This window comes from Varroa jacobsoni, unplaced genomic scaffold (assembly GCF_002532875.2).
Source record: "Varroa jacobsoni isolate VJ856 unplaced genomic scaffold, vjacob_1.0 scaffold_22, whole genome shotgun sequence".
Classification (NCBI taxonomy): Eukaryota; Metazoa; Arthropoda; class Arachnida; order Mesostigmata; family Varroidae; genus Varroa; species Varroa jacobsoni.
Window position 1 is genome coordinate 127,333 of NW_019212924.1, and position 26,517 is coordinate 153,849.

Sequence of the window (26,517 nt, forward strand, 5' to 3'; positions counted from 1 at the left end):
ATCTTATATCTTTGTTAGCTTATATTTTATTTTGTTATCCTGCCTGTAATAAAGAGGTCTTTCATGTGCTAAGCTGAAAACCCTTTCATTTGAGGTGGCTGCCTTTATTATTACCCTTTCCCACGGAACGATATGGCTGATATTGATATAGTTCCCGCTGATCGGGTAAGTTAACCGAGCAGCTGCAAGAATTCATAAGCCTATAACACAGAGACTTTGTATCAGGCAATGTCAGCCAACCACAAATCGATTATGTAACTTTCCAAAGTCCTGGAGCAGCTGACGAGACGCCTAAAGGATGCGCAACTCAAAATCTGTACTGCACAAGGCCTTGTACAACTCGTAGCAGATCCAACATGCTCTGACCAACGAATCGCTTCCATACTTGGGCTGGTGGAGGGGCAAAGTAACGTTAACAGAAAAAATTCAGTTGAAACCCTCTGAAGGCAAAGGCGCAAATGTTATAGAAGATATTAACTTGTTCACCGTCGGCAATCTCATTAGGTTATTAAACGAGCCTGAGGAGAGAGGAAAGATGTCTTCTAGGAGAGAAAAAAATTCCATTAATGTTAGCAGGGGGAACATATACGGCTGAGGAGCGCCTTTTCATTGATCGTAGCAATATTCTGTAAGTATCAAGAGCAGGAATCTGTGACGCACTCTTGGCCGAAAGTCGGCCAAGAAACAAAGTTATGGTCAGTACTGCCGTTAAGTATTGTTTAAGACGAATCCGTTTTAGTATTCCAAGGACCGCAATGTCGTTGTATCTTAAGAATGAAATAAGGAATAGGATAAAAAAACGTAGTGTGATGCGGGCCGCTTTGACAGAATTTGCTTGCGTATGGAGCTCAAATATATTTAACGTTTTCCTGTGGTTTATTTGGTATATAGTAGTTAGTATTTAGATCCACATATTTATTTTTAAATTACACATTAAGCGTTCTCTACGATCCTGGGCAGAACGACTTTTCCGAACTCTTTTTCATTGTATTTCTTTCAGTCCTTCGTCTTCGGCTGGCTTTAGGGTTTTTTGTGATAACAGCATGCGCCAGAATCGGCATAAGCCCTTTTGAATGTCTACACTGCAGAAATGTTACTCAAACACCACCTTCATTGGGCTTTTTATCTACTTTACATGTGAAAATCAATGGTAGACTTTTTGATAACTGTCCATTTTGTTTCGTCGAGGACAATGGTCATAATTAGTTTTTCGGTGATATCTACTGAAGTTCGAATTTTGCTTGCACGGCATTGTTTAGTTAAAAAAAGAAAATAGGTATTTCATTGGCATATGAGTTCCGCATAGATAAAGCCAGAGCACATACGTATGCCCCTTATAGAGAAACTAGCCTTGGGATCGCTTGAAACCAGAGTTCATGCGATCAAATGAAAAGTCTCAGTTCTTTGGTGGGTATCGTGCGATATGATTTCGTAGTGTAGAAATGCTAAAACGCCTGCTGTCGTAAAGAGCTTAAATAGATTCGCACTGCTCTATTCCTAATTGTTATAATCACAGTTGAGCACTAGAACTCACTAAAAATACAAGCCTAAAAGTGTTGTAATTAAGACTGAATATCGCCTTCGAAGAGATCGAAGTAGCCATGAGCCGATGTGTCCGCTCATAGAGGCCTTCGCCGTGACGACGTCAGTTTCGAAACCTGGATGATATTGCTAGTGACTCTAAAATGCATATAACGAAGAATGCCGATAGCGGTCGGTAGAGAGAAAAAAAAAAAAAAGTCTAATAACAACAACATTTTAAGCAATGCTTTGTTCACCTTTAGTTAGACCTCGGCACGAAACTTTGCAAGTTGTCTCTGAAGGAAGAGGTCAGTTGAGGAGCTCCGCGTCTAGCGAAATGATTTCAATGTAAGGCATTTGCACCGTTATGAAAGCATTTATAAAAGATTTAACTTTCTTATGCAGACGATCAGTTTGAATTATTTTCTGTAAATTAGTTTGCCAGATGGGAAATAACTCTTAATATATATATAAGTACGTGTTCACAACTCGAGGCTTTTGGGTGGAGCTTGTCGGTTTCTGTCGAGTGACGTTAGGCGTAGTGCCGCTACGCGAGACTGCCGATGCGGGAACTGTGTCACAACGGGTTACGAGGTCAGCGTGCGCACATCTTGCGGTAGTAGAGGGCGGGTATCTGGGTGGTGGGATGTAAGTCGGGCGTTGAACCCCTAGCGAACAGAATGTATATGGAGAACATTGGCTATCAAAACTAGTAGTTGTCTGGATGAACGCATTCAACTCGACGCTAGGTCGCAAATATCCCCTTTGCCCGCCGAATGACATTACTGACGCATTAGCGCAAAAAGCAAGGTGTGGAATGATGTTTAAAACGGTAGATTCATGTATGGGATGTAATCATAATCCATCTGATTCAATCACACTCATTCGTTAATATATATACAATTTTTATAAATACTTTTCTATAACTATATATATCTTCTTCTATAGGTATTCTATATCATACACATCTATATACGATACATAACGACAGCTTGATGGGTATGGCCAATGCTAATTTCATAAAACTGTTGCCGGAATGATTGACTTAGGACTCACGGGGTTACTTGAATCCTATCAGTGATTGTATATGTGATACTACTGCCATTCGTAGGTTATCCAGCGATTAACTTTGCGGGTAGCAACAAGCATAATACAATCGATGTAATTCGCCAAAGCCGCATTATTGTACCTATCTGTTGACTACCTAGGCGTCGGGGCGTGTCAGACTTGACACAGGACTGGCTGTACCTCCGGTTAGGTCATGGACCAACCATATGCTCATATCATCACCTGTTTCAATAAAAGAAACTGCGTCTCTACTAATGTGATACTGCTTTTTTTTTTCAGGAAATTAATTACTGTATATTACGATTAATTTTTCTTGGTCTGATACCCGGTCGCTATCGAATCACGACCTAGGAGGTATGATGAAATCGTCGTAACGTACATTAGAAGTAACCAGATTTTAGCAAGGATGCTTATGTATTGACAGAACAGATATGGGTCTACATTTCCCTACAAAATTCTCGTATATGTACAATATTTTTCATTTTTCAATATTTGATGAGGGCGAAACGGGTGCTTCATTGAACCGGCTCATAGCTTCTCATCCAACGGCCTTCTATGTAGTAATGGGTCTCATTTTATAATTGCATTTTATTTACCAAACTATAAAAGTTCGAAAATAGTCGAATTTCGAAATTCTGCTGTTATATTTCCCGATATAGTGGACTTGCCTACTCTCCTCCGAACGTTTATATAAAGAATACAGTTTCTTCGATTTAGTCGAACGGAATATTGGCATAAGGACAGACACTGATATGTATTTAGAGAACTCAAAGAAAAACAACACCTCGATGACTAAACTCGTACGTCTATTTATTTTTCTGTTTGTTCTAGGGAACTGGGTACAATGTTTAAGTTCAATTTTGATATTGAAACTGGTGAGGCTCATATGTCAGCACCTCAAAGCGATTATGCTACGATCAGTGACGGAAAGCCTGAACAAGCCGAGGACGCTGCGTTAGTTTGTTCTAATAAGGAACCTTTCCAGGAAGTATTTCCTAATGAAGCGTTTAATTCGTCAGATTCTAGTTGTGAGTCACCTCCGATCTGTGAAACCTTAGGAGTGAAACATCTGTCAGCACCGATCACCAGCAAAAATGACCACTTGTTTCAGCGAGCGGAAAAGCTAAATTCAGACCTTATTCCTCAGGTACGACATATGACGACACAAGTTCCTACTGCCTGTTAGTTAACGCCCATCTTAATGTCTTGTACAGGACAAGTACATGCGAATCAGTCTTATGAATTTATAGCTTTTTTTTTTCAGGACACGTTCTTCTTTTTAGCTTTCTATTGAGCTCGCAATTTTCTGCTGTCTGCTTCTGCTTGAGATCTTATTCAGTGCTGCTTCTGCCCTTGTGTCGCTACGGGTCAAATACTAATGGTGACGTGTTGTTTTCATTCTTGCGTACGTTTTACTCAGACTAAATTTTTTAACTTTATTTAGGTTTATGAAGGCGGCTATAAGATATGGGAGTCCACAATCGACCTGCTGAACGTACTGAGTCAACGACAGGAGCTCGTCTGTGGACGGCACGTGTTAGATCTCGGCTGCGGAGCCGGAGTTGGTGGACTACGGGCGGTACTGGATGGAGCTAGCTCAGTTCATTTCCATGATTACGTACGCGGTTTTTACAATATCGTGATCGTAAGCCAGCAGCATAGTTTTTTCAAGGAACCGAATTATGCAGCAATGTAACTTGTCAATATAATACTCTGCACATGCTAGCTATTTAAATATTTCTACCACGCTTTTTAATATATGACCTGACGAAACTTGGTTCCATATATTATCGAACACTAGCAACGCACAGCATATTCCAATCATGTGTGTTCCGCGTATGCGTTCCACGTAAGGCTGCACTGAGCTTTTGTACCCATATATGAATCGCCTACGCAATCTATGTGGAACTGACTATTTTTTAATGAGAATTGTAACAGTCTTAATAATTAGGCATCGCGATTCCACATTCGGCTGTGTAGGGCACCCGGACAGATATTTTAGCCCTACAATCAATTTAGACATATGTACGTATAATAAGAATAAAATAATCTGCGAAAATTAACTATACTATATTCTTAAGCTTTTGCATTTCGTACATTGAGCTCACATTGTATAGGGTGTTCAGTGTGGGCGTGCGGCAGTCTTACTTTCTTTATTAACATGTAAAAAAATTCAATATATTGAATTGAAATGAAGCACTGGTCATTTCTTAGTTGAATCCCATCTATAGCGAATGATATCGACGCTGAACGAATTCGTTTTAATTATTATAAAACATTATTTCGCTATTACGCTAACTATATTTAGCGAAAGCTATATATCGACATGAAAGAGGATCCACTGTAAAGTTTTAAGGTCTGCTGAACATGATTGGCCTTTTGTTTTTGCGCTTGCTAGAAGTTTTTTCGATCTACGTATCAAATATTCGCACCTGCTTTGCTGCTGTTGGCGGACTCGTGCCCGGACTATGCCCGTAGGCATCTGACGGCCATGTGAAACCCACAGAGGCATTTTGTCATGATAGGTCTTTTCGTTACAGTCGATTGCAAATTATTGCACTAACTGTATCCTTAGACCATACGCTGAGTTGTCAGCTTGCTATGATAAGTACGTACGTTCACGTATGCCAGTCCATTTGATCTCCTTTGACAAACATTACCTAGGGAATTGCATGTTGCCACAGGCTAGAAATAGCTGTCAATTGCTTTAGCAGTTCTTCTTTAATCCTCCTAATATTGCGATTAGATTTGCCCCGTGATTAGCTTGCTAAGGTAGCATCTTGATGGAACCTACACTATTTAAGTTCAGCTGAATTTCAAAAATACGGAATAAAATACGCAAGTGGTCACGAATCGTTTATCTAGAGCTTTACGGTGGTGTTAAAGAAGGAAAGGTTTTCCAACGCGGAGGATAGGGAAAATTTGTCACCGACTGATGTATGCTAGCTGATATCGCATCATCAATCTAACAGAGTTATAACTGGAGACAGTTTTTATGACTATGGCAAAAAAAAAAAAAAGAAAATTGCGTTTTACTGGAAGTCGGGAGAAATGCTTAATCCTTATCAGAATTTAGGACTTGTTTGTTGAATTGTTTGTTGAATATCAGCTGCTGCCTGGGAGAAAACTAAATACATATTATTGTTTCGGTGGTGATTTCAGAATGCGTCAGTTCTGGCTAATTTGACTATACCTAATTTCCGCCTGCTTTCATCTACTATAGAAGTAGAAGAGAAAAAGTATACTACTCAGAACGTACGGTTCTTTGCTGGTGATTGGACCTTATTCAAGGTACTTATTGCAAATTCAAGTTACATTTACAAATCAGTAATCAATAATTAATAGCGAGGCGAAATGAACTCGAGAACAACCCTTGCATTCTTGGAACAATATTACGTACTTCTGATGGTAAACGTTACCAGTGAAGTATGCACCGAATAGCGGAATACGGATAAGATTGATGGCGTTATGCTAAAACACTATGTAAGATCAGCCGCCAGACCTAGGAAAACCTTTGTCGATACATTAAACGTAATTTAACATGACGGGGTTTCTTCTTACTACTTGATTTGTCGTTCTATAGAATCCTATGGAGTACGATCTGATTCTCACCGCCGAGACGATCTACCGACGCGAAAATTACGCTATCCTCTGTGACCTCTTTGATCGATGTCTAGTACCTGAGAAAGGACAGGTAAGAAGACCAGGGTTCCTTGAATAAGTAACTAAAGGTTTTTTTGTGTAGTGGCTTGCTTTGTATTAAATATATAATAAATATACACTCATATTAGAAACGTGAACGGACGTCAGTATAGTGTACCTGAAGAGTTCCATGAATCGCATCTATTTGACATAATTGAGCTCAGAAATTTTCTTAATTACTATACAAAATGGTTGCCATTTTTTGCGGCATGTTTTAGAGAACGTTCATATCGATGTTGGACAACATTTTTACCGTTAATTCTCAAGTGTCGATTCCTATGTTGATTAATTGGCAATCAATATTTAACCGGAGTAGCCGAGGCACTTGTTTGAAGTAAAAGTACATAAGTAGTAGATGTAAAAATACGCCGGCTGTTTAGCTTTAAATCCTTTATAGATGAGTTGAATTATATGAAGGATTTGCCCTGTAACTTTAATGCGATAGTTTTTTCGTATATCTTATTAAAATAGTAATTTGAATATATTTACTTTGTGCTCCGAAGTAAACTTTTGTTAACTTCGTGATGTACTACATTGTTTGTCTAGCCAAGTTATCTGCTTATCTGATTCGATAGGCGATGCAATAGTTCTATGAAGCTCTGAGCAGAAAAAACCAAGTGGTTAGGTTAGGTTAGGTTAGGTCGACACTTCATATGGGATTGATTAAAAAGCGACCCAATATTGACATTATAATTTGCTACGTGGGGTTCCCGATATTATATAGGATGCTATTCCCAGTTTCTCTCGTGGCCTTAATCGTAGACCTATTGAAAATATTGGCCGGGGTAAAATAATCTCAGTAGAGTTTTTATCGGATAACCTCGACCCTACTAGCTAAAGTTCAGCAGCATATCTTAACGTTACAAAGTAAGAACCGACTTGACGTTTATGTTGATCACGTTTTAGGTGATAGTTGCCGCAAAGACTATTTACTTTGGTGTGGGCGGCTCTATGACAGAGTTCCGTGATTGTTGCCTTCGTCGAGGCTGGAAGGTGGAAACACTGTTTCGAATGGATAAAGGTGTCCATAGAGAAGTAATTTTGCTTAGCAAATAAATAAATTACCGTGGACAAACTGTGGTCTCGGCGACTTCAGTCATAAATCATTTATGTGAAACAGAAAAGTATCGTATGTTTATTACTTTAATGTGTATGTATATATATATAAAGCTGACAGGAAGAATAAGGGAATTCGTTTGTATTTTTTATACATAAATTCTAGAATCCGCTATTGCTAGACAGTGCAAATACCTTCTTCTGTTGTTGGTGCGAACCTTCAATATTTTACAATTTTTTTTCTAAAAGATCGCGCTATAATATCAGATAACCTTTTTCCCACTCGGATAGTTACACGCGACCCATAAATTTGTCAAGTTAACTGACGGACAGTTTTGGCAACAGCTTAAGGTTATGGGTACTTATTTGCAGGCGGCTGGTCCCGATTTTATAAAACAGAACTGGCAAGGCAGTGATTTCATTGCATCGTAGGCAGCAGTGACAGCCTGTTGGCTGCAGGCTCTGTCCAGCAGTTTCTTAAAGTGGCATGCCAAGGGGCTGAGGTAGGCAAGACTATTGGAAAAAAAAGACTACTATAGTACTGACTCACAACCGTTAGAGTGACATCTTTAGTCAAACAACTAATAAATTAGCCGGTATATTTGTGGGGATGTTGGATTTGAAAAAAAAAAATAGAAATACCGTAAAACGTTATGAGATAGAAAACACTAAAATCTAAAGTTGACTTGCCTTTTACCTAATAATTTAATTACAATCAAGATCGCCTACTATTTTTATCTCTATTACGCAGCTCAAGCATAGCCATGTGGACAACTATATGAACTATGAAGGTAAAATTGAGCGACAGGGGCAGGGCGCGAATGAACTTGCTGCGAAACTTATTGGAGAAAAAAAGTGTTATCCAGATATTTCTCTTTCCGGGAAGGTTAATGGCTAAGCCCTATACAAATCACACTGCACTGCTACTTCACATACTGACCTAATAATGTGTCGGCTACTAAACCCCGGATCTCCTATGCTCGGGTCTTGGTTCCATAATCTAAGGCCCCGTTAAACTCAATAAGTACCCTCGAAAAGCCCTATTTATGAAAAGTGAAGCTCATCATGCGTGTTAAGCGATCACGCGTGGTATTGCGAAGATCCTGAACACATTTCAATTAGGTTATATAATTGTATAAGTAGTGTCCTGTTTAAAGCTAGAACCCAATATAAAGCCACATCTGAAATAAAAAGGCGTAAAGGAGAATCGAAGCTTCACATCATACCGAACATTTTCCTATAACGTGTGCTAAACGCATAAACTCATATGAGTTCTTTAACATGGGCTGGACAAATGGCCTGAAACAAATACGCCGCGTAGGCAGTCGAAAGGCAAATGAACTAATTGGAAACAAAGGGAGCATCGCTGCAGTAATAATTTCCGCGCAGTCGACAATGCCGGTGATCGACACCGGTTTGAAGTGTCCAATCTTGCAAGCACAAATCAATAGATAGAAAGTTGAAAAGTTACGAAGCTGAGAGAACTGAACTTTGATGGCACATGCTGTAATACCTACCTAGTACCCAAAGGCCTTGTTGATTGTGTTCGTTTGAATTAGAACAAATTGCAGGGGAGTCAATGAAAGACTGCATGCAATACACCTTTTTAAAAGCTATTTCCATGATGAGACTGGAGTGATATCAAACAAACACATGTTATTGCTGTGAAAAGTGTATACCTTTATGTGGCATGGTTCGTACTTAAAATCTAGTGCGTGTTTGGCCTAGTTTTTGAAGAAGTATCTCGAATGTATATCCTAGAAGCCTGATTGTTTCATTCTTAGATCACTTCGAGGTCGTTTCAACAGCACTGAATAAAATGCCGCCATTCATTTTTCTTTGCTTGTTGACAAATCGATCATATACATGTTAGCCGAGTGTTTTCAGCGAGTCCGTGATAACTGCTTTCTTTGCGGATAGACTATGATAATAGTTTTTCATTTTGCAATGAAAGAAAACTAGAGAATGTTTCTTTTTCAGGCAAAAGAAACGTATAAAAGCAGATAGGATTGAGAGGTAAAAAATGGTGTTGATATTTTCCCTTAATTACTTTTCGCTAAGTGATGTTACATGCTTTACACAAGTTGTTGACTAGTGTCCAGGATGTATAAAATGTCGTTGCATAGCTGGTACTTTCCTACTGAGCGAGAACTCTTCGGACATTATTTGTGCCATTGTAAGGAGCAAGGCCAGGCCTAATCCGTTTTTTAAAGCACTGTCCTTTTTGATGTCGCACGTTTCTAACGAGTATGTCTTCTGTGTTGGCCAACGTCCATGGTAAGGAGGCAGGTGAAATCTAGCGATAAACTAACAGATGATACTGCTAATTGTTGCGTAACCTGGTTGGCCACTGCTTCTAATTTCTGTTGCCAGTTTTCCTTGCTGGTACCGTTCGATACGTGTTCGATATAGTCGAACTGATAGCCCAATACATCTACTAATAGAAAACAAATAATGACATATTTAAAATATTACATTCTAAACGAAGCAGTCGTTAATGTATCAGAATCAAACCATTCACGCTGATTAATAAACTAACCTCAGCAAGCATACTCCTATAAAGTATTATAGACGACCTGCCGCATTTGCCATACAAATAGTCCAAGCGGACAAGGAATCTTAGAGGTAAAAACTTCAAGGATCTATTTAGCAATTTAGCAAACTTGATAGGCAACGCTAGTTGCCTCGACAACAGATGCCCCGGTCAAGAAAGCGTCCTCAGCGACATTTTACATCCATACGTAATTTAAACAAAATATAAATAATTTATTTGAAGACCTATAATTGTGCTTTTGCATTCATGATAATTTCACTCCAAGAAATAACATAATGAAATACAAGACGACGCAATTATTCTCGTATCTCTAAGAACCATGCCCCTGTTACGTACGTTTTTAAGAATGAAGTTAACACCCCAGGGCTTATGATATAAATGCTGTGTTCACAATTTGGGTTTCATCACTGTAATATCTGAACCCCAGGGCGTGTATATAATATTTTCTGTATGATGCAAGGTGGGTTCGAAGACCTATTTTGCGTGTATTGTGTGGACTGTGCACTTATTAGGGAACAAGCTAGAATAAAGCAACGCAAATATGTATATACCTGTTTTTTTTATAGACCCAGATCTCTTATTTGACTAGTTTTTAGCCGAAAAGTGTGTAGCCTCATACTAGGTCGTCTCCTATTCGACGGTTCGAATTCATATCGTATATGGTGATTTCTTAAAAAATCCTCCACTGTTTTGAGCTTAACACAAACTTTGTCTCTATAAAAAAAAAAACAAAAATGTGTAAATCCCATTTCCAGTTCTATAGATCTGTCTTTCGGATGTTTTTTTTTAGAAAAGTTCTTCACGTTTTCCATTCTCTGAAGTGGACATTTTCAGTTATGACATGAGGCTTTCTTGTGTCTATGGCCTATTTGACCATATTAACTGTGTTCTCTCTGTAGAAATCTCTCTGTAGAGAGCACCTGTCGTGTTTAGTTAGAAAACAATAATAGTATATATCACGAGATGTTTACTTATTTTACTTATGCCAAGTTACTTTCTATTTTATTTTTTGACAATTTACTGACTTTAAAAAAAATGCAAACATTTCCATTTTTTTCATTTCTAGAAATGCTAATAAAAAACTTTTAGGAGATCATATGGAAATTATGATAGCGTAGGTATTCTAGCAAATGAATAATCGTCGAGAAATAAATTCATGAAAAATACGTGCAAGTTGAAGAGTAACTTGAATTCATAAACGTTGCTATAGGCTTTCGCCTATGCACTAAAACAATATCGAACACAGCTGCAGCGAAATTCCAAACACACATTGAAGCAATTTTAATAACCTTCCAAGAATAATAAGAAAAAAACTCAAAGTAGTTAAAAATGTCAAATTTAGAGGCCAAGGTAGAAATCGTGTTTTTTTTTATCTTATTAAAATTAAGACATCTTTCATGAAGGATAGGTTGCAGACTTCCTTTTTTTAGAAAAGTTTTGAATCGGGCCGCGCAAGCAATAGAATCTATAAAAATCACTCGTAGACATGCATTGGACTGTATTGTCACATTTTTTCCGTGAACTTCACCGTTCGCGAGATGAATGCAGAAGAACGGCACTATAATCATTCTCTATATAACTGTATGTAACTTTTTTTGGAGGGGTGTGCTAATAAAACTAAGACACGAAACTCCACGGATACTTCATTGAACACCTCTCGATTCATGGCAACTTCATACCAGTTGGTATTAACTTAAGATGTATATGATTTCTCTGATTAAGGCAAAGGATTGATATCAGGTAACTACCAAGATCACTGAACTTACGTTCATTTAATAAGTATAGGAAAAGACATATTAAATGTCAGGCCTAAACCATAAATCCGATGTGCACGAAAATCGTTATTCCTGTTTTTCGAAGGAAATCGAATATAAAAATGCGGTATAAAACCAGTGTTAAACCTAATGGCGCGAGCGTATTTGATCGTATAGCCAAAATCACGTTTTTATGATATTACTTAACAAACCGTTGAAACAGATCGTACAAAATTTTAACCATTTAAATCATCTTCTATTTATTCCGCATATAATATATACAACCACAATGCCATATAAACAAGCATCTTTTGTCCTTTCTTTTACTTTCGTTTGCATCTTGAGAAATCACGTAGTTATCTGGTTTGTATAATACCAGAGCTGTCGAGGCTACGTATCACAGGGAGCACAATAAAGGAACAAGCAAGTAAAAAACACATTATGTAGATCTTGTTAGTATTTTTTTTTTAGAAATTGAGTTACCATATTGATACTATCTTTATGCTCTGCAAGCTGCGTATCAAGCATGGTAAACTTTGTCAAATGCTCGTTTTAATGTTTGTACTAGTAAAACACCATACAAAAGATAACTAAGCAAAACGATAATCCACATTAAGCCCTTTAGCCTAGAACATTATTTTTCTTCCATATTAAGTTCATTAGAAAAAGTATACTTTGTTTAGTCAGAAATTTATCAGTCAGAAAAATTGTTGTGAAGAAATATTATAGCAAGATTCATAGTATCTGTAATTCAAAGTTTGGTTTTTCATTCAGATTCTTTCGTTAAATTTGATTGTCATTTTCACGGATTTTCATTAAACCTATTATTTTGTAAATGTCTAGTATGAGGGGTATTTATTTTCAGAATAGCATTCTTGCAATACACTTAACTTGTTAAATACGTTTTTCTCATCTGGCGCTTTATTCGACGTACAATTAATTTGCTGGTTTCCTATTTGTGCGACAATATTTTTTCAGTCTAAAGTTCCTTAAAAAATTATTAGTAGGTTATTGTTATTGAAACAATTCAACAAGGTTCACAGGTGTTTTTAACAATCTATCAGAAGTCGTCATATCTGGTTATTTGCCAGTTGGTTAAACCATCTAGAATTTGTCTGAGTATTGCTTTCAGCGCTTGACTGACTCTAAGCCCTCATATAAAAAAAAACCTGTACGGTGGATGAACTTATCAAATTTAAAAGGTAATAATATGCACATCGGTTATCTCATAAGAAAAGGGGTAGACTAAACGTAATTGTTTCGAGTTTTACGTGGGATGCCTTAGCTGTTAGGCTTAACTTAGATGTCTGGTTTCTGACACGAGATAAAATGTGCTTACCCGTGCATTCGAACGTAGATTATGACAAGGGCAAAACACTTTATTACCCCACTGTCACGGAGCAAGGAATAGTAAACTGACCTATACTAACAGAGGCGGGCCCAAAGCGTAAGTGACAAGCAATATTTATTCGTTGAGAGTACGGCCGTGGCACAGATCTTTTTGTAAATGTTTTAAGTTTTCTGTCGAGTACCGCAGTTGAGCTACCACGTAGCATGAAGCTTAAGAGGCAAATACACTACTCACTACGAGGTGGCACAGACCTAGCTGCACAATACGACGGTAACCGCACTTAAAGCTTTGAGCCCCTTAGAGCCTAAGAGTCCAAGAAAAAGTAACTTGATTCTTTAATTATTCCATGCTAAACATCAAGTGAATTTGGCGGGGTTGCACGCGATATGTTTCTAAGTCCTTCCTACCATCCTTCCCAACATCTACCGCAACCTAGGGGTCACGGTAGCATTATCTAGAAAGGTCAATGCATTTTGCTTAAAGACTTACATAGGAAGAACAAAAACGGTCACATTAAGTATTCTTATTGTCATCATAATAATAATATTAGTTAGTTGAGTGGAAACAGTAGATGCAAAGTATAAAGCTACTTATAAAAGACTTTTTCCTTAATAGTAATATATATTATGAACGTATTTTATTAGAGAAATTACGGAAGTTTTAGAAAATCGGAATTTCATTGCATAAAAACAGTTAATCTGCTGGTGAAAAATTGAATATGGATTATACCTAATTTTCCGGTTATTTAGAACACTACTCAAGTTAGCTAAAAAAAGGACATCTCTACAAACAGTTAAATACAAACAAATAAATCTAGTTATTAAGTAAGTTTTCTAATCCGAATTGGTGTTTCCGCAACTGACTAGATACCTGGTTGCTAGCGCCCAATGTTAGGGAACGTCCACATCTAGCTGTTTTAGATGCCTTAAGACACTTGAAAAGTGGTAAGTAGCTTTTGTCAAGGCGGTTCTATGCACTTTCTTAGGGTGGCTAGGTACTACACAGAGCATTTAGTTTCATCTAATTGCTTGTCAGATAACACACTGATTCATGTGTCGTTCACATCAACATGTTTTGTTGACAGAGCAGCTATACTGTTCATTGACGGTCATGGTTCTCCGAGGTCTAAACACTCACAATCGCGCAAATATTTTTGGGTAAGGTTGGCTGATAACTGTCGTTTTTTTCAAAGATCGAAATTCGATTATTTACCCAGCTCGGCTGTATGTTGCTCATTCACTTTTTACATAGTGTGAATCTCAATTGCTGTTACATCGGCAAAGAATGGTTGATCTAAAAAAAAACAGCACCGCCAACAACTGACGATATCTGACGCAAAGACATCAATTAAATCATAAAATTAGCTAGATAAGTAGACATGGCCTTAAAATGCGCAACTTGCATATGTGAACAGTTTTTGACTAAAGCGAACGCCTTTAATTGGTAGTTAAAATTTATGTACATTTTTGTCGCCGGCGAGATTGCTTTTCGCCATTTGTTACTCTCATTGTACAAACCCGTTATATATATATATATATATATATAACGGGTTTGTCAATAAAGTTTCTATTAACACTGGCATTTACACGGAGATGAGCTCGACGGTTAGTAGATTACTTAATAAAATTAAACTTGACGTATTTATTTTTTTCGGAGATTAGTTGGCACCCTTGGCGTTTACATCTTGACAAAAGGCTTTTCCTAACGTTTGATCACGTTTTGTATTTTCTGCTCGGTTAATAAGCAAACACATCATCAGAGGAAAGCTTTCCAGCATTGTACCCACGTAGCACCTTGGTGACACCTCGATAATTTTCACAGCCACACTTATCTCATAATTATACTCGCAGGTGCGATCCCGTGAGTCGAAACGCTGCTTATTAATTTTTTTGTAACTTAAAATTTTTAAATTTTTGCAATTTAAAAATATCGATTCATATTCACAAAAATGTCTAACGAATGGTAACACGAAATGAAAATGACGTTCCTACATTGCTATCCATTTTTATAGTGTGGCCCTGTAGATAAGTGTCATATACCTAGGTCAAATAGCGTGGACCCAGCTGATACTGTAACCATGTTTTGTGTGAATACGATCCAGAAACGCTTCCTGTTTGGCGGACGAAATATTGTAACATTTTTCGTTTATTTAAACAATAGTCCCATAAAAAGAATACAAATTGATTTTGACAAGTTACTCCAAGGAGGGTTAAAATTGCAATAAACCTCTATGCGTAATGTGCTCATGGTTAAATTTTCAATATAATCGTTTTATACGATATGCTACCCAGAATGTTTAGGAAATCGGTCTATCGAGATATAAAAAAAAAAACCATGAAAAAAATCGCTAAGTCCATATAGTTTGAATCTGAAGTGACCTTATTACAATTCCGCTCCATCATAAACATTCATCTTAAATAAATTATTTACTGTACGCTGTGTGCTTATATATCATTTCAGGAGCCTACGGCTCTCTCATGACAGGTATTACATAACAAAATAAGCTAAGGTGGCTAACTATATAATAGCCTTTCAAAATTATAGAACAGTGAAGGGTCAGCCATGCGGAACTAGAAAATGCACAATTTTCTCACACGACCTAAAATTAGTCTATAGATAATACGATTATGATATGGAATCCCGTAATTGGAGCGCGGAAATTAGCTCTGTGCATCCAATGGAACACTTTGTTTCCTATCTTTATATGCACGTATTTTCATCATTGCTATGTGTGGGTAGCACGTATAGCCCTTCAACTGGTAATACAAAACACTAATAACACTGTTCCGGCATCGGGTGATCCGACTGTGTAATTTATTTAATCAGCTCGCATGGAAAGATGATGAACAAGCCTCCATTATACACCTGAAATACGAAATTAATTTAATGAAAGCAATGTTGTATTGCGACACGGATCATCAGACCTTTGGATTTTCTAAATTATTCAATTCTTGCACTTCCTATCGTATGATTAATATGGAGTAAGCAGCTGTTCATGGGAAGGATCGTCCTCGGTCATTAGGTGATCTGAAAATTTTCCAAGCAAACCTGAACTGAAATTTATGAGAACGTTAGCTTTTCGATTACTTGTATAAAAACGCGTTCGGGTGGGCAGCTCGTGTTGTTGAGAACAGTAAGTGCAAGTTCCTAGATAGCGGCAGCAGTATGTATTCATTGAGCGTTTTTGAAAAAACCCAGCTGATCGTGCACAATTCGCAGGCATGGTGTTATGTTAAAAGCGACTATCTCACTGTATGTCAGATCGTTACTTCATGGCTTCAAATTGTTGATTAAAGCTAAAGAAAACCTCAAATGTCAAATGTTACTTGCGTTGTTGTCCATATAAATGAGTATTTTCAAATGAGGTACACATTGGTAAATAACATGGTTATATTTTAATTGATAGGCGTGAGCGAAACCAAGATTTATTACTATGCACCAACCTTCTCGTTTTCCAGTCGGATTACAAAAAGGATTTTTACTTCGGAAATCTAAAAACTTATCTTGAACAGGAAACAGCGTGGCATGAATTTATCCTAGGAGCAACTATGGAAAATGATTTTAGATCAAGGGATAAACTTCTATTTTTAAAAGATTCATGCGTATCGTTTAAAATAAATATATCTTTAAGGAGCTTACATTGAAGAAGTCATTATTATATTTATAAGTGTAATATTATGGGAGAAATGTATAGGCTGTTTGCCGGTTCCATCGATGCACTAAACCTTTTCTCCGGTTCTATGCAACTCCTCGTGGAATCAACGATTCTATTGATCCGCTCCAGACGTACATGGACTCTGGCCTAAATTATTCAGTCATTTGCGTCCTTCATAACGATCTTTGTGCAAAACGTTCTCGTGGCTTGTCATTGTCCGGATACCTTTTCGCCCCTACGTGGCATTTCGTTATCTTCGTTTGCTGGAAATCTTATTAAACATGTGGCTATCACTTGCAACTGCAAATATAATGGTTTGCAGTCTTTTTTTTTGGTGTTATGTAAACTCCTTCTGTTTCATGTAAATGTATCATTTTACGAAACGTGAATGAAATGTTCTATTCTAGAATTTCTACGGCCAGAGATTAAGCGCGTAGGTGCTACGGTCGGTGTTCAGTTAAATAAAATTAAATAAATTCAGTTAAATAAATTTTTTCTGCTGATAATGATAAATTTTTAAACGTTTTAGCTTATGAAAGCAGTGCTCTTCTACTTCACGCGGGTACCCTACATATTGATAAAAACATCAGCACGCATTTCCAAACTGTTGACAAAGTTCATGTTATATAAAATCGACATACTGTATTCTAGCGATCGCAGGCGCGATAATTTGCTATAATTGAACTTCAATAAATCTAACACTGAACACATATTTAATTTTAATATCTCGGACAATAGACAGCCGGTGCGTTCTATCTCATCATCAGATGCGACTGCTGTCTACGCTTGATAATTACGGGGTGAACTTGACTGATTTAAGTGTCTTTTGCTAATTTTGCGTAACAAACGTCACTGAGGAGCAGAAAGCCCTGATTAGCAGGCTGCTTTGTTAGAACAATTGTACACAACGAAAAACTATAGAAATATACCATTTTTCAATATGCAGTCGTCGATCTGGTTAGAAAGTTGAAGGAAAATTCTATTGTCATGTAAAATCCATATAATGAATCAAAAAAAAGTGTATAACAAAACGGGTGAACCATTTCACTATTTAACAGTTCCAAGAAAAAAGGTTCACCTCGTATGATATTCTTCAAAGCAGATTAAGAGAGCGTAGACTTGCGGTATCATAAGGTACGCTGCGCTGCCTACTTTAGGATGCAAGGTCTAAGGGTAGTAGGCCTGCCAAGTAGCCTCAGTTGGCAAACCAAATGAAAAAACTGGACCGTTATAAGTGGAAAAACCTCATTTTCACTAAAAATGCGCATTACAGTTTCAGACGTGTTGGTGATCTATTTACTGGAAGCTTCGTCGTGTCAAAAATCGAACGTCCACCGAAAGTCATAATGCAGTCTGCGGTTTTTGTCAAAAAAAACGCTGGGGTGATACATTTTATACAGAAAATAGTAGAGCAACAGGAATATGCTGCAGCTATCGGGAGTAAGATGCTGCTCCTGGTATGGGAATAGCTTTCTGACGGTGGCTACGTTTTCACCCATGACGGGGCGCCTTGCCACGGAACTCGAAGCCGGCTAATTCAGCAGACCTTGATGTTATAGAAAACGTTTAGAAAATCGTGAAATATCAGGTTCGGGCAGGGCAGGAAGTAAGAGATATTCCAGAACTCGGCCAGAAAAGAAACACTGTGTCACATCAAGGTCCACTTACAGAGAGAAAAGACTACGTCAGAGGCATACTCTTAAAAGTGGAGGTAATTATCGTTATAAGATACGGTTCTCCAAAATGCTGATGCTTGTAACTGTACCATATCGCTTAATAATAGTCTAAAAGTGTCTGTCTATTCCTTATCGATATTCAGGGTACCAGTCTAAGGTAGAATAAAGCCGGTTTCATAAGCCAAAAACGTTCTAAAAGTATCTCGCTTTCGTGATAGGCAACTTGCCTTAAAAGTCTATCTGAGTGAGCACATTTGAGTCTAGTTATTGAGTTAGTATATTATATGACGATTTTATATTCGTCAGTCAATGCAGTATTTTTTGGCCTTTTTTTGCATTTGACAAAATAGCATAGGCAATTGTTTCGACAATAAAACAAAGCTCTCTGTTTTTTTAAAGGTACCTTTTCATCCAATATAGACACCTCTCAGCCACCTAGCTTATGTACAATCCGTCCTTATTTACACATGATCACGGTCTTGGTTTTCGATTGATTTGGACTGTCTTTATTTTTTTTTGTACATCAACTGGGTTCAAAGCGCCACGCTTGTTATCGGTCTAGTAATTACCCTAAGGGGTGAAGTCAGGTGCTCTGTCGGACTATGCCAAGGTATGATTCTTCGGAGTTTTAATTACCTTAATTATCGTTTCCTCTACGTGATGATTCTGATCTTAATCCTATTCGGGGATCGAGTTATTACCAGTACTGAAATTCCCACAGATAGAAGTATCACCTTCAACAACCAATTTTCACACGCTAGCTTTGTATATTTAATAGCTTTTACGCATGGCACAGCGGTGTCGTGGTTGCTTACCAGCTTTTAACTTAAATTCAATGAAATCAATAAATTAGTAGTATTCTTATGGTTTGTGAAACTAAAGACTCAATACAATTAACGAAAGAGGAATCAGATACACCGCCTCCGTGTACACCCCAGAACTCAGAGAGGAAGTATGTTTATCACCTATACCAGTAAATCGTTGCTATTCTAGGTAGCGGAGATCGACATTGTTGCGCAGTTCTAGCCCAATTAAGTATATTGATTAATCCATAAAGAAAGTGATTTTAGCAAAATCGATCGTTTAGTAAGGGAATACGAACGAGATGAAACGCGTGGTGTTAAAGCGTGGAGTAAGGCCTCAGTACTAATTTGTCAGTAGACAAAGCCCTGAGTAAGGCCGACAACTTCTTATTGCTTGGCCAGCCTGTCGGCCGTTATCAAAGTGGGAGTTGGTTAGGTTCTCATAGGAATAAGTGACACCACTCTGTTGATCTGTTGTATGAAATATGTGTTCGAGTGATCTTCCACGATCTGTATGTAACGCTGCAAACAATTATATCAGCGTATATATGACTATGCGTACTATGTGAGGAAGCTCACCTGCAGTCGGAATCTCTGTACCAGCAGCCCCATCATCACCCGTTTCCCTGATTACCATAAAAAAGTAGAGTCAATAGTGAAGTATTTTTTTCCTTGGAATATGGAGTGGATAGATTTGTCGAGCTAAGCTAATCTTATAGTAGTTTACAAACAACTTGTCGGTAATAGTAATGGCTATCAGGTATTGGCTGCAGGTTTGTATGGCTAAATTCAGGACAGAACTACCTACATTTGTTGCTGTATTATTGCATCCTGTTCGACGTCCCCAACGGCCTCAGATTTAGTAGCCATTCCAGAGTTGAAACAGGCATTGCTGGTGTGACTGCTTGTGAGCTCGGTGTTATCGTCGTCTCCTTGCGATTCGGCCTTCCTCTCAGTCGCAGGGGTTCCTACTCGTTCTTGCGATATTTCACCACCAACATCATTTTCTTCGACCCCATCCCTTTGCTAGTTAAGTTGCATTATCGAATAAGGAAACGCATATTCACACACAATTAACGTGCGATGACTTTTATAGGTTTTCCATTAGTTACTCAAATTAGAGCCTAAAACGTACTTTGAATTACGGTCAACTACAAGTAAGATACTTTCACCTATGTAGAGAGATGTTAGAACTTGCTCAAGAGATAACCAAATAGATTTTAGCTTCAATTTAAGTTAATTTGATCGATACTACAAACTACGATATTATTAGTCCACTGAGAGAATCGTTCGTCGTCTTGTTGAATGAGGTATCTATAGAACAATTTAGTAATTGGCGTTGACTGTGAAACCTTACCGATGAAACAAATAATAGGGAAACAGCATCTTCAGTTGAAAATTCACAGTATTCGATAAAATGTTGTTTTTAGTTACCCATACTTCGATACTTTCAGATGGTAGCACTATGACGTTTCTATCTCAGGAGTAGATCAAAATTAAAAATTGCATGTGAGTTAGTCAGAGCCGATGGCTTTTTTGCAAACGTCGCACAAACCTCGTCTATGTCATCTTCCTGAGGACACGATAGCTGGTTCACCCGGACCGCTGTCAGGTGGATAGTCTGCAAAACAGTGATAAATTCATGACGGATCTATTTTGTCCCCAGGTGAGGTTGTTAGTAATCCTCTCATCGTAGATATACACTGTAAAACGTTTCGGCAACGATTGCGCCGTAAAAGTTTTTGTCGATCTAGTATTAAAACCATCGTCGTATGTATCGTAGGAATGAAAACATTTTAATAACATAAACGGTAGTGGTCGCGATTATTTCTTCATCTACTTTTTTCTACTACTAGATGTTATAGCAATTCATTTCAGTGTAATTTCATATGGCCTCTATAGACTGCATGAACGCAGCGAGACCAAACAGAGGTGTTACACGAAGAAGAAACAATATTATTTAATGTAGTTCAGCGTTCATATATCAAAGAGATTCGCTAGCTCGAATGAAGGGAAGCTTGGGAAAGTCTTAGTAAATTTTTCAATCATATGTGGACGTTCAGCGTATTCGTTCGATCTCAAGTCGATTATTTACGACATTTACGCATGCGGCACGCTTTGTTATAACCGATTTCGTCCTAGGTATCTGCAGGAGTACCTTCGTTGTATTCGGGGGCTTGTAATGAAGTTCCAGCAAACCCTCCTCACAATGTACATGTTCAATATACGTCGGATCCAAACCTCCCAACGGCTGAAGAGCATCCGCGCCCAGTTCGTATAGCTGATTTAAGCAAGAGATAAATGTTTGATTGATTATTAAAGAAGATTCGTTTGTTACGATGTAGATTGGGCTCGCATTCTATAACAGTATGTTTACAATCGAGCTAAAGCGAGAAGCACTAATTCATCGAGGACGCAACTACGCTAGTGGTTAGCTTAGCTTCTGGTGGTTAACCTATAGCTATTATTAAAGATGGTCGCTCATCCGTGCTGAGTTCGCTATTGGTCTATAATTTGGTGGGCGGCTTTTTTCATGTTTGTTTATAGGAACTTAAATTCGATTATATCCTACCTCCTGAGGTCGACTTGGGTCGGTCACCTCGGCGAGATTTTCCTGTGAGAACAGAAATAGCATTTTGGTAGCTTGATCGAAAAATAGTTGATGCGCTTGGCGACAATATAGGATCCCGCGGTTAGTTCGACTGGAAGCATGAGCCAAGCTCCTTATAAATATAACTTAACTGAGCATTGCTTGATAAACGTTGAAATAGTTGACGTAATGGTATGATTTATATAAGCAGTTGACACATCGCGTTCACTTTCAGTATTGGTTTAGAATGGATGTATTCTAAAAAAAAAAAAACAGGAACTTAATTCTACGGCTCAACAACACAGTAACCTAATGATCAAGAAAAAATTAACCAATATCGATCGAATAATGAAGGCCAAATACAGCTGACTCTACGGACCTGACTAACAAGAAGAATCCGGCCCGGTTCAGGGGTTCGTAGCCCGCATTTCCCATTGGCAGCGCATCCGCACTCAGGACACGGGTCGCTGCTGATTGGAGTGAGGGAAGCAGCTGGATCCAACTCACCATCTAACAGTAACCATTGAGACAAGACGAATATCGTTAAGAATATTGTAGAACGTGTTTCGGCGGTTTTATATGATATATTGTCTACCTAACTGCTACTTAATTAAAGTCCTACTTAAAGCTACTTAATTAAATACTGTGATGAGTCAGGTCTTGGAATAGACATGCAGTTTGTGTCATGGTTGCTTATTTTCCAGTATTACCTGAAGGCAAAAACCGTCTGTGGCGATATTTTTCTCTTTTGCCTGCAGTATTTACCTCCAACTGATGCTTGGTCCTGAATCTGAACTGGTTCTTGCAATTGCTGCTGACCTTCGGATAGTAGTATCGGCGCGTCTAAAGGTACACCTACCCTGTAATAATAATGATAAGCTACTGGTAGCTTTCGATCTATGAACCGTTTATTTACCTAGTTCTTGTATAGAATAAACGCGAGTGACTGACCTTTTTTTTATTGTTCTATTAAGAAACATTTCAATAGAAGCTCTAATTGTAGCTTTACTACTAACATTGGGCCTCTTGTTAAACAAATACCAAATTATAGAAGGCCCGCTATACGACAGCTATTGACTGAAGCTTGTCTCTTCATTGTCTCAGTTCTTAACTTTCATTACTCGGAACTAAAAGCGTGCTTTTGTTGCAGTACTTGAAACTGAGCGAGAAACATTTTAGGATATCTAAATGAATAACACGCTTAATACTCTTGGTACTGAACGGAGGAACCGTTCTTCAAATAGAGACAAAAGTTTGCTTTTGAATCCGCTTAACGCTTACGAAAATTCCCCTAATTAGGGTCAGCTTGATTTTATGCTTCGCTGTTTACGATAGTGCCTTCAGTTCCAAGGAAGAAGTTTTTCGGTAGGAACGAACTAACTACACAAATGGGCAAATGTCAAAATATCTACAAGTAACTTGTCTTGCCACTGAAAACCTCCTGTGCATAGTCGGACGTACGCAGGCTACGATGCCGTGGTCTCGCAGTCGCCCTAGGGGCCACTACCGCCCGACGATGTACCAGAAGAAACGCAACTCTCCATTACCTTATTAACCAAGATACCTTGCTTTAGATAGAACTAAATGCAAATAACAGTTAATATTGGAGTAACGTATATTTGTACCCGAATTTACCAAAATGAGACTATGCGTATCTATTAAAAATCCCTTTCAGGAGCTTAGGAAAGAGTCTAGTACGATTAATCTTCACTTCAGCTGCGCATACATTTGCATGGATCTGCATGGAAATATGTTGTTCATGTGGCTGCGCAATTCATATTTGATTGACGACGTCTTCAAGGGGAACGAGGTCACTTAAACATTATGTGCTGGCTCAATAGGACACTATGTTCATGTAGTTTTAAGAGTAGCCAAACGCTACTGCTAACATAGTCCTGTCATGCATTGTATGACCGGACTGTGTGGACGCTAAACGAATATTGAATTAACAAATATGTTACGTATGAAGTCAAATGTCAGTGACACGAGGTCATGGAGCGTTAAGGGCAGAGGTTATTCACGTGAAATGAACGGTAGGACAAGAAAGGCAGGACATTTTATTTGATGAGTTCCCTGTGGTAAAAGTAGAAAAAGCAATCTATTATGCTTTCCGATAACCTGTGTACGGGTGATCTAATTATTAGCTACGTCCTTCAGTTACGAATGCAAAACATCGAAGACAACTGGCTCGCCTAAATTTCAACCGGATATACGATTAAATAACGCATTTAATTCTGTGTTTGTATTTCCTATATGCGTTGAAATTTCTTGTAGCCATCTTCTGCCATAAATACCGTAGACCGCATAATTTCACCGAAACTGTGCTTCTACTAAGCACATCAGAAGCAAAACGTCTAACGTTCTTAGCACGCGTTTTTTTTTTTATATTATCAAAACGGGTTAAAATCGAATACTAACCTAACTGACTCAGCTGCATAGGGTGACTGATGCGTCGTTGTCGCTGTAGCCAGAGGTTGTATTTGTTGGGTATACAAAACTGTTTTTGTGTGACCGGCGTTGTTGACCGGAAGCTCCCTCACGACGATCGAGTTCAGACCTTGGCTGTACGCGGCGCCCCGAGGCTGTACCGGTGAAATGGAGGTCGCGCATACAGCTAACTTCTGATCTGTACCAAATACGTTCGATCAGCAAGATACGGACAATATTGTCCCTAAGGATGTAGATCATTGATTACGGATGTACTTTGACATTGTCATAAAACATACGCTCAAAGGTTACAATGGTTGCAACTATCGCTACTATTGAAAAATACTCTCGGTCATGCACATGTGCCATGAAATAAAGAAAGCTTATCCACAATCATGCTTTTTGAGCCTTGTAGGAAACATGCATAAGCTGCACGTGCATATATCGTTCAGGGGAGTTTACAACTGGAATCTAATTACAAGCCCGGTCTATGAGTCCCTTCAGAAATCAAGGATATACAATCCTTCTTCGAACTCGAGCCATTTTCTCAAATCTGGGTTATGAAGACACGGTAGGAAAAAAATGAGGGAACGTGTTTGCATCACAGAAACACTCTGATTTAGTAACACATAGTATTTGCCTAGCCAACGACGAAGACGCGTGTGCTTCACGTTCTTTTGTACTTACGAGAATATGCGTGGCGGGCTAGGCCTGCTCCTGTGGGAGAACGAAATTTACACACTTGGCAAACATAGACGCCTGGACAGTACGGCTTTGCCATTGAAGCGACACTCGTTTCATTCGAAGCACAGTCCAGACTGGCTGGTCCAGCTACAGTCTGACCAGCAACTCGAACTCCGTAAACATAACGACCTGAATCATTGATAATCGCTGCCGAGGCGGCCATTGCAGAACCACCGCTGCTGTTATTACCGTTGCTAGCGTGGTATCGAGGTCGATGAGGTGGATTCAGACGGAAACTATGGGTCCTACGAAGGTGTGTAGTAAGTGCCGTCTGAGTGGATGATGTAAAAGTGCATATCCAACAAGAGAACCGAGGTGGAGGCATTCTCATCCTCATTTGTAATTTTTAATTGGCAAGCAGCTTGCTTGTCACTGACTGTGATTAAGTATAGGTTACGTTAGCTAAAGAAATGTTGATGGGGGAGGCTCACGAAACGGAATATCGACAAAACTATAGCGATTCAGATGATTTCTACCTCCGCGATATTCTATCCTTAATGGGACTTGCATTCGTTACGTTTATCTACCTCTTCGAGACAATGAAGAAGACGTGCAAATCCAACTGATAATGCAGCGCACCACTTCCTCGGCGTTGTTCTAATATGCTGTTTACACTACATTCAAGTAAGCTTAAAAAAGAAATACATCCGACAAATTCACTAGGCAATCCATTGAATAGCTATGCCACCACTTTTGGAGTGTAGCTATTGTACTCCTGAACTGCAGAAGTACCGAGACTAGGTCGACCGATCCTTACGATCTACGCTCACAGCTGGCAAGGGCTTTACGGAGCAAACGACCCGCAAAAGGCTGGCCGCCAGCAGCAACTGCACGATGCACGATCAACAATTCACCCACCAATCGGCGACGTCCTAAATCGAGGCTGGGATTCAAGGAAGTAGAATAGAGAAAAGAAAACACAGTGTGCATGTCCATATATTAAAGACGAAAACCGTGGCGTGCTTGCGTCTTGTGCCAACAATTGGAACACAATTGGTGTCTTGTCACGCATCTACGGAAACAGAACCGGAAGTAGCACGTGCAATAGTATTGGACCAGATTTGAAATCGGTTTTGCGCGCGATTTTACCTTGCAGTACCTTCGATATAACAGTACGTGACTAAATTGTAGAACTAATGAACAAAAACAGCATAACGGATCACGCCCTGATCTAAGCACATGAGATATATATAATGTTTATGGTAATCCTGCTGAATTTATATATATAGAGAACGTATATATATATACATACACATAGCGTGATTTTTATGCATCTAGAGTTGGTACACATTTGATGCACGTTCTCATTTTTTCGACTTCAACACTTTCAAAATCCACGAGTCAATCGCTCCGAAATTTGACGGCCGTCTTGCTGCCTTACCGAGCATTTGAGTCATTTGTCATTGTTCCTACCTAGAGGCAATAAGATAGACATATAAGTGGAGCTTCCATAATGTCACTTGAGACACTGCACATTGGTCACTTTTCATCGATGAAATCTACCCAGGCAACAAATTACATTAGTTTAATTTTTGGTCATATACGTTTTGTTCAATGTGTGTCGTAAGTGTTAAGAACTAGTTTGCCTAGTAAATTTGGCATCGGAGATTTGTCTT

The 26,517-nt window shown here is 38.6% G+C and overlaps 2 protein-coding genes across 11 annotated transcripts in view; one reads left to right on the forward strand and one right to left on the reverse strand.

The window, feature by feature from the left end:
- Nucleotides 1-18,967, forward strand: part of LOC111273994 (cytochrome c oxidase assembly factor 5) — a 34,975-nt gene extending 16,008 nt beyond the window's left edge. For 3 of the 7 annotated variants that reach the window (XM_022856091.2, XM_022856086.2, XM_022856068.2), the window contains exons 3-9: nucleotides 2,869-2,943; nucleotides 3,421-3,736; nucleotides 4,034-4,234; nucleotides 5,752-5,880; nucleotides 6,173-6,283; nucleotides 7,198-7,312; nucleotides 7,720-10,447. In XM_022856091.2, coding sequence (XP_022711826.1) covers nucleotides 3,434-3,736; nucleotides 4,034-4,234; nucleotides 5,752-5,880; nucleotides 6,173-6,283; nucleotides 7,198-7,312; nucleotides 7,720-7,763 — 903 coding nt within the window. In that variant the 5' untranslated portion in view covers nucleotides 2,869-2,943; nucleotides 3,421-3,433 and the 3' untranslated portion in view covers nucleotides 7,764-10,447. Of the gene's footprint in view, nucleotides 1-2,868; nucleotides 2,944-3,420; nucleotides 3,737-4,033; nucleotides 4,235-5,751; nucleotides 5,881-6,172; nucleotides 6,284-7,197; nucleotides 7,313-7,719; nucleotides 10,448-17,934 lie in introns of those variants that run through there. The other 4 variants (XM_022856077.2, XM_022829895.2, XM_022829903.2 and 1 more) reach the window with 3 other exon arrangements.
- Nucleotides 14,612-25,905, reverse strand: LOC111273896 (uncharacterized). 4 transcript variants are annotated; one of them, XM_022855946.2, is made up of 12 exons: nucleotides 25,429-25,899; nucleotides 24,845-25,146; nucleotides 24,149-24,356; nucleotides 22,496-22,590; nucleotides 22,110-22,240; nucleotides 21,713-21,754; nucleotides 21,299-21,421; nucleotides 20,696-20,761; nucleotides 19,949-20,166; nucleotides 19,720-19,766; nucleotides 18,974-19,043; nucleotides 14,612-15,871 (listed from the first exon to the last, which is right to left on the reverse strand). In XM_022855946.2, the coding sequence occupies exons 2-11, from the start codon at nucleotides 25,062-25,064 to the stop codon at nucleotides 18,991-18,993; spliced, it is 1,203 nt and encodes a 400-aa protein (XP_022711681.1). In that variant the 5' UTR covers nucleotides 25,065-25,146; nucleotides 25,429-25,899; the 3' UTR covers nucleotides 14,612-15,871; nucleotides 18,974-18,990. The 4 variants fall into 4 exon arrangements, with proteins under 4 accessions (XP_022711681.1, XP_022711658.1, XP_022711667.1 ...); XM_022855923.2 differs by having other exon boundaries at nucleotides 24,845-25,904; XM_022855932.2 differs by lacking the exon at nucleotides 18,974-19,043 and having other exon boundaries at nucleotides 24,845-25,901.
- Nucleotides 25,906-26,517: the final 612 nt, after the last annotated feature.